General features: G+C 41.4%; 1 protein-coding gene and 1 long non-coding RNA gene across 6 annotated transcripts in view; one reads left to right on the top strand and one right to left on the bottom strand.

Moving 5' to 3' along the window:
- The window catches only part of LOC112654367 (hedgehog interacting protein), a 91629-nt gene extending 79766 nt beyond the window's left edge, over nucleotides 1-11863 (bottom strand). For 4 of the 5 annotated variants that reach the window (XM_025438827.3, XM_025438828.3, XM_025438829.3 and 1 more), the window contains exons 1-2: nucleotides 11027-11863; nucleotides 5135-5327 (exon numbers count right to left, since the gene is read on the bottom strand). In XM_025438827.3, the coding sequence (XP_025294612.1) occupies nucleotides 5135-5327; nucleotides 11027-11305 (472 nt within the window). In that variant the 5' untranslated portion in view covers nucleotides 11306-11863. Of the gene's footprint in view, nucleotides 1-5134; nucleotides 5328-10552; nucleotides 10665-11026 lie in introns of those variants that run through there. The other variant, XM_025438830.3, reaches the window with a different exon arrangement.
- The window catches only part of LOC118350677 (uncharacterized), a 37930-nt gene continuing 30571 nt past the window's right edge, over nucleotides 10690-18048 (top strand). Inside the window, exon 1 of the long non-coding RNA XR_004804929.2 lies at nucleotides 10690-11695. This is a non-coding gene — a long non-coding RNA (uncharacterized LOC118350677). The remainder of the gene's footprint in view (nucleotides 11696-18048) is intronic.

Here is an 18048-nt window from a genome sequence, read left to right as displayed (position 1 = left end):
CTCTTTTTGTACAAATTGACAATATTTATCAAATAAAAACAGCTATATTTGACTAAAAAAGAACAGGACTTTATGACAAAAAAAAGAATTTTGACATTATTTTCACAATTGGATTAATAAGGTATTAGGTGTTTTGGGGGGAGGGCATATTACTAAGATTCCTTCCATATTCTGATGATTTCTGCTCTCAAAATATGATATTGCTACCAGACTTGACCTTGTATAATGTCCTAACTTCCTGCTGCAGGTCTCACATCTTTATGGATAATGTTTTGATTTTTACCTAACAAATCAGATTACTGTACACCTAACAGCTTTGTGATAAAGGCACCTTGTAACTTAGCTGATGTTTAGAAGTTGTATGATTCACCCAGGATTCCAAGGATTTCCAAGAACAAGAATTTGGGACAACCAAGTGACACTTACCGGTAGAACATGGTAAAACTCTATTTTCTATGAGCTAGACCTACGGCCCCTCAAACCTAAAACTAATCTTAGAATTCTGAGGGTCTTGAGGTACATTTTGACCTAACTTTTGGGTAAAATGTATCACTCCTAAATTTCCGAGACAGACTCTTCAAGGCTAGTATGTGATTAGGCTATTGGGAAACATCTTCTTGGAAATCAGGCAAGTGAGAGCAGATGTCCTTGGGAGAGAGACAGAGAGAGAGACAGAGAGAGAGAGAGAGAGAGTGTGTGTGTGAGAGAGAGAGAGAGAGTGTGTCTGGGTGGGGGTGGGGGTGAGACTGAAAGGAGGCATGGCAGCTGGGAGGGGTGCTCTATGGGAGGGACAAGGCAGCTGGAAGGAGGTTATCTTTCTTTGAAAAAATTCAGGGATTAGAAATTGGGGAGAGGAATGAAGGCTGCAGCCGCATTCACTCTTCTTCAGCAATTCCCTGTTTACAAAAGATAACTTTTTCTCCCCCATTCTTTCCCAGCTAAGCATATAGATGAAAACTGCCCAGTAGTGTTGAACAAGTCTATTTGATGTAAAAAGAAGAAAAGGAAAACTGCATTGCTAAATCAAACTTTTTGCAGTTTTGGGCTAGATCTTTTTTTGGGGACACACACAGAGCTCCCATCAGGCAGCAAGATCTCCATGCCAATATTATGCATGCAGAAATACTGTCATACTATGGATATATTTATAACTGAATGTGTAAATGAGAAATTTTGTTTTAATGTGATATTTGCCTGAAGGATCACAAAAAAATTTCAAAGTGCAACTGAGAAGAAATTTCAAGTTTGCTTTTCAAAAAGTAACTGTATTCCAGGATTACAGTATGCAAAATCATGCCATTTTAAGAGAAAATTAATAAACAGTGCTGATGGCTGATTCTATTTTACAAGGAGTTATTAGCTGGAGACAAACATGCAGCAGCGAGAAATCATTTTCAAATGGAATATCTGAGAATTAATGACTACAGATTAATAAACTCTATGGCTCCAGAGGTGTTTTCTTACCAAATTAAAACAAAAACAAAAAGGCATTATTAATGAATTACTACAAATTTTTTACAGAATCTAAGCAAACGGAGTTAAGTGTGAAGGAGGGAGCTAACTCAAAAGACTTTCTCATAAAAGTAAGGGCATTTTCCTCATAATTACAATATTTGAATTGCAACATCTGATACTTTTATTAATACTTTAACTTAAAGAATCTGATTTTGTGGACAGTGATTAGTAAGATATATTTTGCTGTGAAGAGCTAACAGGGACCTGGTTTCAGGACACTGGGCTTACATTTATTGCCAGGGAAGTTATAATTTACCAAATGGCACCTGTCTATTTGGAACAATACCCTGAAGAGCATTTTACTGAAGGTGGGTATTTAATTCACCCTGGATCATCACAGTATGATCAAGTCTACTAATGATGGAAATGCACTGATTATTCCAGCAGCTGCATTAAAAAAAAATTCCTGATAATTTATCAAATATCGTTGACCTAAAATTATTCTCCTGTGTCATGATGAATCCAGTCCTACTATGCCACAAAACACCCTGTAACATACTGATGTAAATAAATATTCTCTGTGGAATATTCTAAGCTCTGGCTTTTCTCTTGGCCATGTATGCTAGGGAAAAGCTACTTTTCCTCATTGTATATGCTGTTCACCATGATAAGGAAAAAACAAAACAAAACCCATGGTCAGTAAGGCTGCATTTGGCAGCATTTTCTAATAGAGGTAGTGGATTTTGATGTATCCATCCATTCTGTCCTGTTTGCTTTCCTGGGGACAAATAAGACACATGTGTAAGATATCTGACGGGGGTCAGGAGTGGCTATGGAATCAAACCCTTGACCTTGGCCTCATTAGCAACAGGATTAAGCCAACCGAACTAATTGTATACAAGCGTTTCACACTAAATAACCTACAGCTGAAGAGATGGTGGTCTAGGAGTGATAAAAACTATACCATGATTCTCATGGTAACAGGTGAAGACGCAAGGCTAATTTAGCAGGTCCGTTTATATGCTTCCCACACAGTGTACTATGCCATCACCGAGTTGAATAGCAAAACATTTACCCTGCTCCCATACTGCAGGCAAAAAACAGGACCAGTGGTGCAAGCAAGGAGCTCCTGTGTGCGTGTGTGGTTTGTTTTTTCGAATGCAATTTGGTTATTCTTAGAAGCTTTAAGAATTTACTTCCCTAAGTCAATTCACAACTGGAGAATACTACGACTAATAAAACACTAGTGTATCCTCATGATGGACTTAATTTCTTATGTTTTGAAAATAGGCAGACTGAATATTTCTGAATTAAAGTTTCTAAAAAGCAGTTATCTTCCAGATGTGCATGTATCCCGAAGTGACTGGTGTTTTCTTAAAGTCATGAAGGTGAAGCAAAGGGATAGAGCATTTGTATTTTTATTTCTTGGCCTACTGGGCAATTGGGGAAAAATGAAGATGCCTCTGAAATTTCTTTTTTTCCTCTCTCAACTCCTTACAGCATTTGCCTTAGTCATGTATTTTCAAGTTTTTGATGTGCAGAAAGATGAGGCTATTAATGAGAATAGTCAAATATATTGACTTCTTATAAGAAAGTATCACAAAAAAATCTATTTTTCACACTTTTGAACTCCAGAGAAAAGTAAACCGTGTCATTAAGTAGACTTAAGAAGTTGAAAATATTAAAAATTTGCTTTGAGGGCAATTTCTGAAAAATAAGTGTTCTATAATTGTAAAGAGCCTCTGTGTTGGGACAAGGGCTGTGGGGAGGATTACCATCTTATCTATCATACTTTAGAAAATGGTCAACTGTGTGCCAAGGATCAGTCTGGAAACAAATCAATTAACATAAATTAACACAAAGTGTGTTTTTACAACTTACTTTTGGGACAAGTATTTAGGGTGATTATTAGCATTTGACAGATGCAGGGGAAGTCCCCTCTGCTGGTTGCTAAAGCCTGTAGCCTGTCCCTGGAAAGCACCCTTGCTGCTCTATCCACCACTGGAGTGGAGCTTTCATCTGGTTATCTTTCAAGGCAGCCTGGGTGGCCACCAAAAGCACTTGACATCTTGATGCACTTCAGCAGTTTTACATATATACAAACTTTGTAGAAAAATAAATTTGTCATTCGTCACCACATATGTTGATCCTGGGGAGCGAGGTGCTTGCAGTTCTGGCTTTTGAGCTATTTGCTGCGCTCTCTCTTTTGCTGGATACTGCTTTTTGTTGTTTGTTTTGGAAGCTAAAATAACGTCACATCTATGGAGAACTTATGGGTGAGTCCTTAAATCCACCATAGTTGTATTTATCTCAGGTAGATAAAGGTAGGAGAAAATGGTTAAGTGTCCATATTACTTTCAAATTATATTGGTAAAGCCGAACCTTGGAGACTTGAAATTTGCAGTAAACCTTTATGGTACCTAATCTGTTATCGCTTCTCAGCAGGACATCTAGGCTACCCTGACCTGTCCCACTCTGCTTTGGGGAATGTGATAAAGAGGAAGAAACAGCTGGTTTAAGAAAAGCCTTACAAACATGGCTGTAGTTTATAGAAACAATAATAATATTTTCACATGAATGGGTTTAGATACTTGTCATGGTACCCCAGAGGAAGCAAGCAATCCTAGTCAAAATGTTTTCTTAGGTTATTAAGGCAACTCTATACAAAAATTAAAAATGTACACTTTTCAAAAAAAATGTACACTTTTCTGGATCAGAGAAAAATGTAAAATATGCATAGCAGTTAAAAAAGTTCTCCAAGTGCATCCTACAGTTCTTAAAGCTTAGCCTTCCCTGAGTGTCATTTAGTTGTAGAAACTGTTAGCTTCAGTAGATTTGTTTGTGTGTGACTTTGCCTAACTAAACAGAATCTGTCTCATTAAATTCTTTTGTATCTCTATGTTGACTCTTCCAACTAGAGCAACAACAACCAAAGTCTATAAACTTTTGATGGTAAAAGTAATCAAGGTCCAGGGACCTATGTGTATATTAGGGTCCAAATATGGTAATGAGGTATATTTGTGACACTGTCAGCCTAAGAACTTCTCTAGCTATCCTATCACTTCCTCGCCACACAGCTTTGGTTAAGGCATTTAACTTCTTCCGAGGTTTGGTTATCTTCATTGGTCAAATGGAGAGGACTCCACGTTTCCTACTTGCAGCACAGAGTTTTTGAGGAGCAAATTAGGCATTGTACATGAAGGCATTGTACATGAAGGTGCTTTGTAAGATGTTACTTTGTTTGGATTTCTAATGATACTTTATTCAAGGAAGAAAGACCTTAAGAGTCCAAGTCCAAGTCCGTGGACAATCTGCACTTTTTTATCAGCTAAGTAGAAGAGGAGGCTGTCTTGATATTGATGCTGATGGATGAAGATGACACCAACAAGAAATTTGTACTGAAAATCCAATGTGTGTAAAGATTACCAATGTATTATCGATTTAGCAAATGTAAAACACCTCATCAAAACGAACATACTGTTTGTATACTGAAATAACAGTAATTCTAACAGCAAGGAAATGTTACAACTTTGTAAATGGTTAATTGTGAGGCCAAAACAGGTATATGGGAAGGTGAGAAAATTTTTACCCTCTTAGAAGTGAGCATGTAAGAACAGGTATCTTATAAGGATATTCTGCAGTAGTTTATTTAATTTATCCATTTTATTTTATTTTTTACCTGGAATATGGCTTCGGCAAGTATAAAAGAATTCTTTGCAATAGTCTTTGCAGAGCAGGGGAAGTACAAGGTCTCTTTCCAAGGCTTCTCTTTCAGGTGAGTGAAACAGGCTCTGGGAATATGGAGAGCAAAGTGCACATTTGATTTCCTCCAGTAACTTCCCACATTCTGTGTTGTTGGTCATAGAAAATATCTGAAAGCCATAAATCAGAAACAAACTTCTTTTTAGTCAGGTGACGTTAGGTTTAGTTCTGTTTTGTTTTGTTTTGTTTTGTTTTTGTAATCATATAAGTAGAATCACGTAGTTTAGCCAATGCTGTTGTCTGAAATTACCGTGTCACAAATACAGAATGCTTTAAATAAGGATGTAAGTAAGGTCTCTTGGCCTGGAATGGGGAAGCAGAGGGTAAGGATGCACAAAAGTGCTTCTTACTCTTGCAAATCAAAGTCTATTTATCTTTTGGGGTATGAAAAATTAAATGACAACTGTATTGAGACCCTTTACCATTTTACTCTGCATCGAAGTGTATGGTGACTGATATTTAACTTTAAAACTATAAAACTTTAAAACTCTTTAAAACTTTATCCAACTGCAAGCAAAGCAGTTTTTAAGACATGGTTATTTGGGTCTTAGGTAAAAATATATTTCACTCCTGATATTCCTAATATGATATTCTCAGGGATATTACTGGAATTACATTTCTCTAATTTCAGTTAATTTTCAGTCTACAGATTGCACAGGCAGAGTTTCCTAAAGTGGGGGAAATACCTCCTTTTCATGTTGCATAAAAATAGTATATGAAGCTGAATAAAACTGATTTAAGACCAATTTTTATTATTCATTTTATCTTAGCCAGGAAAAACTTTCTAACTAGCTCCTCAGGTATGTTATATGCATGAATCAACACAGGAGTTTAATAAAAGTGCTTTTGTATAGGATTTAGTGAATTTTAGTAAAACAAGGAATATCTTTATCTTTATCTATACAGTATAATGTCTTTTATTCCAGTAAGACCAATTTGGGAGTTACAAATTCACTACAGTTAGTAATTGGTTGATAAAGTAGGTCTTGATGTCTAGTACTAACTTAAAAAAATTATTTTAAGAGCTCCTTTAATAAATATAGAAGACAATACCAGCACAATAGTGAGACAATATTTAGACGGCACTGGTTTTTCATAATAAAAAACATAATGGGAATGAATTTTATACCTTTTTTGTTTATGTATCTATATTTATACTTTATTTCTTTAGAACTAGGAACTGAAATTACCATCTGAAACTTCAGATCATTGTTTAAGGCAAATACTTCATTCACAAGGAGATTCTGATCTAAGTAAATGTGTTGGCTTCTATTTTTTAGGATAAACATATTCTAGTTGATCACAAAATTTGGACCTGAAAGAACAAAGCAACTAAAAAATATCATTGAATATAAGCATGCTAAAATGTTAGCATGCAGGGATTGAAAGTTCCTTCTATGTTACCCTATTTCAAAAAAAAATATATATATGCAATGTGTTGTAACTCTCTACAACAGTTAGAAAAGTTATTATTAATCACAATTATATTTACATTTTGATTTTTATCAATTTATTTAAATGACAATTGCTTAAATGGTTAAAGTTTTCTAAAAGGAAACATATGCCAGGCACTTAGAATTTGCATTCCAAGAATGTTTTAAATGTCTTTTATTGTCCATACTCTGGCAGACCTCACCAGATCTATTCAATATTAATACTGTTCAACTTTGTTCTGTTTGCTTATCGTATAGCAGTCCACTAAGAACAAAACAACTGCAGGATGCTGAAGCCACCTTTTTTGCTGGCTGAAAAACTGGAATGTAACTACCTTTAGTTTTATGGAGAATATGCATGCTTCCATTTTTTTACAGCTGAAACAAAATGATTCCCATATACTCTCCCAGCTGCTGTCCAGGAAGAGCTTGATTTTAGTACCTAAAGAATTTTCTCTTTTACAATTTTTGGAATGTGTCCTGGCCACAAGATCTCTCATGAAAAGTTTCAGAAATAAGACTCAATAAATTATCTGAAATCAAGTATAATATTATTCTTTGTAGAGTTTCATGCTGTTCTGGCCCAGCAGGATGGTAACATTTTGCTCTGTGTGAGGTCTGCAGTGTAAATACCTATTTGAAGATAGATAGAGCCATCATTCTGGCTTTGGTTTCAATGAACCAATAGTCTTACTGAAGTCAATTAAACTGACTCAGTCCAAGATGCAACACTGTTTTAGACAGATGAGTCTTGGTGTGTGTAGGGAAGTTTTTCTTTTCTCGCCTATGTGCTCCTGTCGATATAGGTCCTTAACTTTATGTCTGACAACATCATCAATCTTAAGAAGAAATTTAAGCTAATTTCCTGCTTCGATTTTAAAAAGCCATATATGAAACCATCAAATTATAGTGGTTTAAACTAAACATACTTTGAAAGTCATGTAAAACTTCGAAACATTATTACAGCATGCCTAGTAATGATTGTGGCTGTTGCTGACTAATTTATAACATCTGGCAGGTCATCCTTTAATCTTTAGCCACAAGAAAGTAAAATCCATAGAAGAAAGGTAAGATAAATACTGAAATACACAGTGAAGCGTGTGGCCTACCACTATAGCTTATCAACAAATAGTAAAATGGGTGACAGAGACCTTCTGTATTTCTCTTTATTTATCAAGTAACTGAACAAAGAAGATAAAAAGGCACCCACATGGGTTCGATGAGCAGACAAAAGGAGAAAATACATGACAGTATATTAAGATGTCGCCTTAAGATCACTTGGTACACAAAAAGTTATTTCTAAAAATCATATGCCTACAAGGTTGTTCAGCTGTTGGGTAGAACACATGCGACTCTGGACTATAGTGCTGGATTATGTCATTAAAGAGTTCAGTTTCAATTTTAGGCTAATATGTAAATAGATCATTGTACTAAGGCAGCTGTTAAAGGGACCCCAGGATGAGTTATTTGTTTAGTTGGATGTGTTCAACAATAGCCTTTGTCCCTGAAAGAGCCAGAGCAAACAAATGATTGTAAAAGGGCACACTTGAAAACAATTACTTTTCACCCATTCCTTGACAGCTTCGCTGTGAAACCACCCAAGGTAGAGAGAGCGTCTATGCCTCTGTGGCTACAAGTTAAGTTTTAGAAATGGGGGTATTTCAGTTGGCTGCAGATTCAGTTTGGCTAATGGGAATTAGATCCTTTTAGCATGTTGTGTTTAGAAGCTGCAAAGATATTGCCAAGACAATATAACCTCCTAAATTTTGGTAGTATTTATTTATAATGGTAGTTAATTATCTCGTTACAATACATAAAATTACTAAAATATACCCCAAAATTAAAATATAAAGGCGTGATACCACGGCCAAAGAATTGAACTCAATGCTAGTTCATTACATTAAAGAAAATGTGTTAGTTCAGAAACTGGATTTAATTGCACAGTTGAGCATGCTCAGTATTCCTACCTCGTTGGCTACTATCTATGAAATTTCTTCCTGTAGGAGAATGCTATGCCTGTACCTTCTTGAAAAGTTGCAGAAATCCTTCTTGGTATTTTTTTTTTTTTCATAAACGAAAACGGGTCCTTTCAAATAGCCATCATCTCTCCTGTACACACATTATGAAATAAGACCCTAACATATATTATAAGCCAGAAAGGCTTAGGGGAAAACAGGGAAACACTGAAGTTTATTATAAAATAACATGTTTTAAAAACTATTAAAACTTGAGAACTAACACAGGTCAAGAATGCACATGCACAGCTATATCACTCTCCTGGTTTGAACAATTTGAGTATTGTTAGTTTATAAAGCACTTGTAATGGAACCAGCAAAGTCTAGTGTACCAAATTTAATTCAGACACATTTTCCAAATGAGTAGGGGTTTGTTGGAGATTGGAAGCACGTAAAACGGAAAGGAATGTGGATAGCTAACGTGGCAGATTTCTTCCTAAAGAATGATTTCTTGAAAAAAAATTTATATAACTCCTCTTAAGGGTTATAACTCCCCTCAGTTCCTCCCCCCACCCCTCCAACTCCCTACTATATTTAGTTAGCAAAGTTTTCATTCCTCATGTTCCTGGAAGAGTTCAGTATTGCAGGGGTCTGCAGATCATTGGTATATTCACAATGCACACTGCAAACAGGGAGACTTAATGGCAAATATTTCTAAACCTTTCTATGAATTTCCTGGTTCCTTTGGGCTCCTGGTAAAACCCTGCAGATGATATGAATGTAGCTTTTTTGTAATTTAATTCAATTACCACACAGGAGCTTAATGACATTGTTTTGAATCAAATGCTGGAATATCTGTTCCCTGAATCTCAAGACTACTGCTGCATATGGTAAGAATAAAGAGAGAGTTGCAGCTGAAAACCTGCAGCAAGACAGTTCTCACTCATCTGGGAATAGAGGGAGTTGGACAAATGCTCCCTCAAAAGGCATGAACATTTGGACAGAGCTGGGGACTGAAAGAGAATGATGTTCTCTAGTTTCACCCATTAGTGAACCAACTAACAAACACAATGGTGTTGTTGTTATTCTTTTGCCATAAGCAACAGGACTCTGTGTGTGGGCAGCAGTTTAGTGGGGAGGAGGATAAGTCGACCCCTTTTTGTCCTATTGATTTTTTCCTATTTGCATGACTTGAGCAAATTAAATGATGCAATATGGCTTTTTGTTACAAAACAAAGTGAGAGATACCACCCAGACACATATGTTGATTCGTAGGAGCTGTTTACATGAGAATAGAGTGAAATCTACCGTGAACTGAGCATAAAAATTAGATTCAGCCTGGGTATTTTTTTTTTTTTTAAATGCCTGGGCCAGCAAGACTGAAGCACAAGTTTTCCAAGAGTCTCTCAGACCTTGACAACTGCAGTGTTGTAACGGAGGAATTCTTAATTAAACCTAAAATGGGGAAAGGGAGGGGGAGCAAAGACACCTGATTGTTTATTTCACGTGCAGTGATTGTTAATGACGTGATTCTCCACCCCCCCTTGCAGTACAGTGGATAGCACACGTTGCTGCATCCCATGACAAGAAAGATGTTGCAAACTCAAAAATAAGCTTGCCTTTACGCTCAACCAACACTGTTTCATATTTGTTTAAACTTAAGAACACAAGGAAAGTGTAAATGCATGACTCCTTAAACAAATTTCTAGAGCAGATCTTCCTGGACAACTAACCTGACACCGAAAGCCTGAATTTATAATGTTTCAAAACATTACAAACGGAGGCGGAGAACAATCTCAGTTTTAGGTGACAAATATACCCCAGCAAAATCTTTCCCCAGTTTTTCGGGTTCTCAACTGGAGTACCAGGAGTTCCTTTCCGCAGCGTTTAACTATTGTAATGCAAGACAATCCCTTCTGACGGGGCCGGGGGTGGGGGGGGTCTTACCCCAACCGAGCTTCAACATCCTGTAAGATTCAATCCTCTCCCTAACCGAGCACGTGGAGAAAACTGCACAAATCCTGTTACCCTAGAAAAATAAACCGGAAACCACAGCCACCTTAATTTACAGTTGCGCCGCAGCCAATGCCCGATTCGATCCCAAACACAGTGTTAATCGCGATTCTTTCAACTATGTACCCCAGCCCAGAACGCGGGTACCACGGGAGCGTCCCTCTTCTGAGACAGGCAGATTTTGCACAGCATCCCGACCACGGACTCCTGGGGCTGGGGGAGCTCTCTGTGCACCCCAGGGAAACACACAGCTCTGATCACGCCAGCACTCCACAAAAGTCATCCAAAAGGACTCTCTAAACCAGCTTCGCCCTTCTCCCAGCCGCCAGCATCTCCGGAGGCACCGGGAACCCGCAGCCAGCCGGCCCGGACGTCAACCTCGCGTCTGTGAGGCGGGTGCGCGCTTACCTTGGTGTCCAGGCGCCCTAGCCCCGGGCTGTCACTCCGCAGGCAGCAGGACAGCCGCGGGTAGAAGCCGCCGCACAGCACCTCTCCCCCACTCAGCAGCTCCAGCTGAGACATCAGCCGCCTGTCTCTCCGTTTCAGGCGCTTCGGGGGGTTCCCATTTAGGCACCTTCGCCTCCTCGCTCCGCTCCCTTCGCTTCTTTCCCCAAACTTAGCATCTCCTTCGAAGAAGCCCAGAGCCACGGCCAACAGCAGCAGCTTAAAGGAGAGCATCTTCAGCATCGTCTGCCCGGAGCGGCAGGGGCTGGGCGCGCGAGGCTGGGGGGGAGCGCCACTGCCCAGCAGGGGCACTAGGGCGCAGCTCCAGGAGGAGGCTGCGGGGGACACTCGAGAGGCAGAGAGCGGTGGCGGGGGCGAAAATAAGTAGAGCGATGCGACTTTGCAAAAAATAAAGGACAAGGCGATGTGTCCGGTGCCTTGGGGGAGTCCGAGGAGCAAGATAAAGTTGTGCGGATGGCACCGTTTGCAGCTGTGCCAGTGTCAGCTGGGTTAGGGGTTTCCTGCCGCGGCTGGCAAGTGGGAGGAGGAGAAGGGGATGGAAAAGGAGGAGGAAGAAGAGGAGGAGAAGACGGCCACAGAGGTTCACTTTTCCGTGTAACGGGAGTTGTTTAGGTGAGACAGTAGCAGGAAGAGAAACGGCGGCGGCGGCGGCGGCGGCGGCGGGGCAGGCGCGGGCAGGGCCAGCGCTGGGCTCCGGATGATGCTGAGGTCTCCTCTGCCGGCGGCTGCAGCTTCTCACGCAGCCTCTCATGTTTCGCTCCCTCTTTTCTTCTTCTTTTTAACTAGCGCGCGGGGAGGTGCTGCCACCGCGCGCCCCTTGACGTCACCGCTCCTCGCGCGCCCCCGCCCGGGCCGGGGGGAGGGGACGGGCGGGGAGGGGAGGGGAGGGGAGGGGAGGGGAGGGGAGGGGGCGGCCCCGGCGCAGGAGCGTCCCCGGGCCCGACGGCCTGGTGGCCGCGGCGGGGCGGGGGCGGGGGCGGGGGCGGGGGCGCGGCCGACCGGGGCGGGACGGAGCGCGCGGGCCTCGCCACGGCGCCCGGCGGGGGGCGTGCGGGGCCCGGGGCGAGGGCGCGGCGCGGAGACGGCTCTTCCGCCCTGTCGCCTCCCCTCAGCCCCCCGCGCTCCCGCTGGGTCAAGGCGGCCCAGCCGAGGCAGGAGAGCGAGCGAGTGAAAGTGGGCCGCGGGAGGTGAGAAGGGGGGGGCCCTCCAGGCTCCCCCGCCCCCGGCCCCCGCCCGCCCCTCGCCCCGCGCGCGGGGAGGACGAGCCGGGCGGGCTGGGGTTGGCGGGAGGGAGTTTTGCGGCCCCTTTCCCGTCTCCTGGCCGCACGGACTCCCCCCAGCCCCCGGATTTTCAACCTGAATTTCGAGTCGGTAAAGAGCTCCTTTGGCTTCTGATTTAGAGGCGGGAGGCCAACGCAAATGCTGCGAGCCGCCGAATAGGTTAAGGCGTTCGAAGACTGTTCGAGAAGAAGTTTCCATCCCCGGCCGGGGAGCTGCGCGCTCCCGAAGTGGAGCGGGCGCGCGTGCCTGCGGGGGGCGGGGGGGGCGCGCTCCCGGGGCCCGCCGGTGCGCTGGAGACCTCCCCGAGCGCGGGAGCGCAGGTCCGCCCGGTCAGGTGGAGGAGAGAAGGAGCTGGCCGCGCCTTGCCATCAGCGTTCAGTTTAAACGCGGAGAAAAAAGTCCTGGGGAGACTTCCCCGGGAGTGTAAATACCGAGGCCACTACGGAGGCGTTAGTTCTGGAGGAAGAATGAGTAGCAAGATGCGGGCATCCAGAAGCGGGATGCCCCGCGCATCCCAAGTACCCCAGTACAAACCTTTCCCCAGAGAGACAAAGTCTGTAAGCGTTTCTAAAAACATCTGCACGTTATCGAGAGTGCTGACTTGGTGTTACCGGGATCCCCGCAAGTTGACGCGAGGAGGAGCCAGTACAGGGTCGCACGCTCAATGTGCTTTCTGCCCTTGTGAGCATTTAACAGGGGAGGAGATTTTCTGGTAGGTAGGATTTTGGAGAGCAGATAAGGCAGTTGTCCCATTTTGGCAATGGAAGAATAGTCCCCATATTTGGGTTGGCTTCGCTTCTCGGGTATAAACTTCGCCCGGCCCACGTGAAAGTTGGTGATGGTGGATTAAGCTAATTACTGTTAAAGTGGCCACAGTGCCTAGATAAGGCTGCTTCTGCGCCTTTCGATTTCTGGACCCAGGTTTACCAGTGGAGCGAAGATTTTTCCACGGAAGTGATGACCGATTAGAATAACCAAAAAAAAAAAAAAAATCTGCTGCGATATTTGGTCCAGTCCTGAGCTCAGTGCAGGTCCGGGATGACATACTTAGCATTTCTCTCAGGGGCTCTTGTATACATGGCTTCTTTATGTGTCCCACAGACTGCCGTATCTGACATTCTTCCTGCATTGAGGACTTTTAATATAAAATAAATCATACAGCTAAAAGGACTTAAGACTTTAAACTCATTTAATAAACGGGAGAAGACAGACATTCCACCAAGATTAAATCACTTGCATAATCTCATGTAATTAGGTAGCTTAAAAACCAGGACTCGGGGGGCCCAATCTAGGTTGTTTTCCACTATCCAATACTTTATTCCCAAATACCCAATTTTATGTTCTATTTCCAAAATAAAAATCCTTTTAGAATTATATTTCAGTGGTTTCAGCTCCCACTCTAAGTGATGAATTCATCTTAGTAGTTTTGGAACAGGCTTTCCTTATGATTTGTGCTTCGAGACTAAAGACATTGAAAAGGTAAATTAATTTGGTTTTTGAAAATTTTGTGGCTTTTATAATCTGTGACCCTATGGTTTAAGAATAGAGTTTATAAAAGATTACTGAAATGAGATAAACATGTTCTTCCTTGATACATGGGAGCTAGAATTGATCCTATACATTGTTAGTCATGACGGTATCATGACGGTAAATAAATGGAGTCAGTGATGAGATAGCTGAGCTTATTCTCAGTGCCACTGATAAAATTTCCAAAAAGTCTATGAGCAGTGCCATAGAAGTTAACTAACTTCTGATTCTTTCTTTCTTCTTTCTTTCTTTCTTTCTTTCTTTCTTTCTTTCTTTCTTTCTTTCTTTCTGCAGGGGGGAAGTTGCATAGTTCACATATAGCCAACTTGACAGCAGAATATTTAGGAATCAAAAATTTTGTTTGTTTCTTAAGAGTAATCCTTGAAGGTCCACTTGGATATAGTGAACCATGTGTACACTCGAATGTGAAAATGATCTTCCATCAAAGAAATCTGTCTCTTCAGCGAAATCAACAGAAGTGGTTCAAAGAAGAGACCCTCTATCTGACCAAACTCAGCCAGACAAATTAAATCAGCCTTTTTGAGCAAGGAGTAAAGCTGTGCAAGGGTGGCCTGATCACCCCTTTCTGCCTGCACCAGCACTGACCTGCCCCCTCTAGTTTTGCCCCCTATGTGCAAATCATGCCCTGTACAAGGGCACCTCGCTGAGATAGCCAATGAGACCTGAAATCCTGCCAAGCTCCACTGATCAAGCTCAGTTTATGGGTATAAGGCTGTGTCTACTCAGGCAGTGTGGCTCCTTTTCTAAGTTGTACCAAGGCACTCTGTGTGGGCCGGGGGCAATTCTAACCATACCAGTACCATATCCCAGTTCTACCCAGGATTCCTTACCTCTGACAGAATGAAGACTCTCATGAACAGATTAGGTTTATCGTAAAAGATGAATTATTTGACCCAAATTGAAATTAATTTCATAGATAAAGCTCAAAATATTGCTATGGATATGAATTGTTTATATGTATTTATATGTGTATGTATATATTACTATGGATGTGAATTATATTTGTAGGTATTTTTATGCATAAAAAAGTTATGTGGGTACACATTTCTATGTGTCAAAAATTAGCACAACTTAAACTTAGTAAATGTTGAAAATAAAACTATTTTAGGTATTGGAAATGGATTTCTGGTCTTCACAGAAATACATACTATTACATTTCAACAAATGTGTATTAAGTGCCAGGTACTTATATACATGTATACAGTCATGACAAATAATATACCCTGCTTCTAGATAATTTGTTCTCTAGCAAGGAGGACAAAAGATAAGGTCACAAAATAACTTATGATTTTATAAATTGTGGTGAGGGCTGTGAGACATGCCAAGATGGAGAATAATAAGCACACTTACCTCACATTAAGTGACTGGAGAAAAGTCTCTGTGAAAATGACATTCAGTTGAGACCTGAGGTGAGTTGGTATGAGTTTATGGTGTAATTCCACCTTGACGTTTAAAGTATAGAAGCATTTGAATTCAGAACAGAATATGAGACATTTAAGGGAAAGCACAGAATAAAGACGTAAATAAGAAAGGTGAGAGATTAAATTCATAGTTTAGTTTATAAACTCTAGGTAACTAATGAAGTTATATTCATGTATTTTTCGTTTCCTTTTGCGAGTACCTAGTTCTCATTTTTTGTCTTTCTTTAAATTGTGGGTTTTTATTCAACTTCTAGGGATTATTGTAGTTTGAATGGCCATGCATGATAATGGCCATTGCATCTTACCTAACCAGCACTTAGGTGTTATGTTTTTGTTTTCATTTGTGCCTGTTGATAACTGTCAAGATTTTTTTCATTTGTGGAGTTAAATATCCATGAGATTTTAAGCTCTGTGAGGGTAGGAATTATATTTCCTTCTTGTTTGGCTTCCCAGCGAAGAGTCTTATCAGTGTTATACATTTCATACTCATCAACCTACTCATACAGTGTCATACGCCAGCCTCACCGTGCCAGGACCAGTCTCTTCGTAAATTCTGCTGGCTGACCAGTCTTGCTCGACTTAATACTTTTAAAGGTTTAAAATGGAAAAATATTTGGATTATAAAAAATCCAAGTTGTTAAACAGAAGGGAGCGCACAACTTAAAGCACACTATCATGAAAGAATTTCAGGAGATGCCACTACAAAGTGTGGCTCCATGGAGGAAAGGCAGCCAACAAAGCCAAAGAAAATCACATAGCTTTTTAAAATTAAAGATTCGTTATAGTTCAAGCACACTGATTCAATGGTAGGGCTGCTAATAATGGTTTTTCTACAGTTATTCAGTCTTCCTTTCAAAAATTGGCACTCTGCTCTGGGCACTGGGCATTTAGTAGTCAACAGTGATTCTCTTGGGAGCTTGTATGCTACTGGAGAAGGCAGTAGATAACAAATGGATAGAAAGTATGCCATGAGGTGATGTGTGCTATAGAGGAAAGGGATTATGGGGAAAGACAAGGCAGGAGTTGAGAGAAATAATAATTAGGAAAGTCAGGAAATAATAGGAAAGATGTCTTCAGAGGTATGGGCAGAGACTTGAAGTAGTGAGCCACATCCGCGCAGATGTCTACAAGCATAGGGAACGGCAAGTCAAAGACCAGGAAGCAAGCATGCTTGGTATGTCTAAGGATTAGCAAAGAGACCAGTATGGCTGGAACAGAGTGGGTGACAGAGGAAATGACGAGAAGTAGCAAGGGCAGGGCAGACATCACACAGGGTTTTGTAAGCTGTGTTTCAGACTTTGGCTTTTACTCTGAATGAATGATTATCTCTGGGGGTCCTCATCAGAGGTAAAGAAACTGCTGGTTATTTCCTGTATCTACAGAATGAATTAAATATAAGGCATTGGTTAAATGGGTGTCAGGAAACTGAAAAAAGCAAAAAGGGAGCACTGAAGTAAAAACAGTAACTGCAGGGAGCAGCTCCCATCCTTAGGGAGTGAGGAACAAAAGAGGAATTGGGGTTTACAGAACTCAGAAGCTGACCTCTTTATCCATTCATCTTTCGATGGACTGTGTATACAATGGAATATTACTCAGCCATTAGAAACGACAAATACTAATTGCTTCGCGGTGGAGGGACCTGGAGGGTATTATGCTGAGTGAAATAAGTCAATCAGAAATGGACAAACATTATATGGTCTCATTCATTTGGAGAATATAAAAATTAGTGAAAGGGAAAGGAGAGAAAATGAGTGAAAATATAAGTGAGGGTGACAAAACATGACAGACACCTAACTCTGGGAAATGAACAAGGGGTAGTGGAAGGGGAGGTGGAGGGGGGCTTGGGGTGACTGGGTGATGGGCACTGAGGGGGACACTTAGCGGGATGAGCACTGGGTGTTATGCTATATGTTGGCAAATTGAACTCCAGTAAAAAAAATTAAAAAAAAAAAAAAGAAGCTGACCTCTGAGATCCTGAGGGCACCTTGGAGATAGGGCTGCTGCCCAGCTCCATGGGGGGTACCATCCAGAATGGTGAAATGAGGTTGGTTCTGGGAGTGCTAGAAGAAAGCTGGGGACTGGAGCCGCATGCCACTAACAGGATGTATTTGTTTTGTAAGGCTGCCATCACGAAGTACCACAAACTAGGTGGTTTAAAACAACCAGCTCTGGAAAGCTGTAAGTCTGAAATCTAAGTGTTAGCAATGTGCCACTTGTAAGGGCTATGAGGGAGAATCTGTTCTGCACCTCTCTCCTAGTTCTCATAGGCCCAGGAGTTCTTTTCCTTGGTTTGTAGATGGACTTCCCTTTATGTCCTCATAGCATATCCCTATGTCCATATCTGTCTGTGTGTCCATATTGCTCCTTTTTATAAAACACCAGTCCCTGGATGAAGGTCCACCTCTTCTTGATCATCTGCAAAGACCTTATTTGAAAATAAGGGCACATTCATAGATACTGGGGAGTAAGCCTTTAATATCTTTTGAGGGGGGACACAATTCAGTGCACAACACAATATAAAGAAAGGGTCATTGCCAGGAGGATGCAGACAGGAACATGCATCCTTCCTGCCATCCTTTTTTTTTTTTTTTTAAGATTTTTTTTATTCATGAGACACACACACACACAGAGGCAGAGACACAGGCGGAGGGAGAAGCAGGCTCCATGCAGGGAGCCTGACGTGGGACTTGATCCCGAGACTCCAGTATCACACCC

The sequence above is a fragment of the Canis lupus genome, chromosome 15 (genome assembly GCF_003254725.2).
Source record: "Canis lupus dingo isolate Sandy chromosome 15, ASM325472v2, whole genome shotgun sequence".
Lineage (NCBI taxonomy): Eukaryota > Metazoa > Chordata > Mammalia > Carnivora > Canidae > Canis > Canis lupus.
This window is presented reverse-complemented; position numbering and strand designations above follow the sequence as displayed.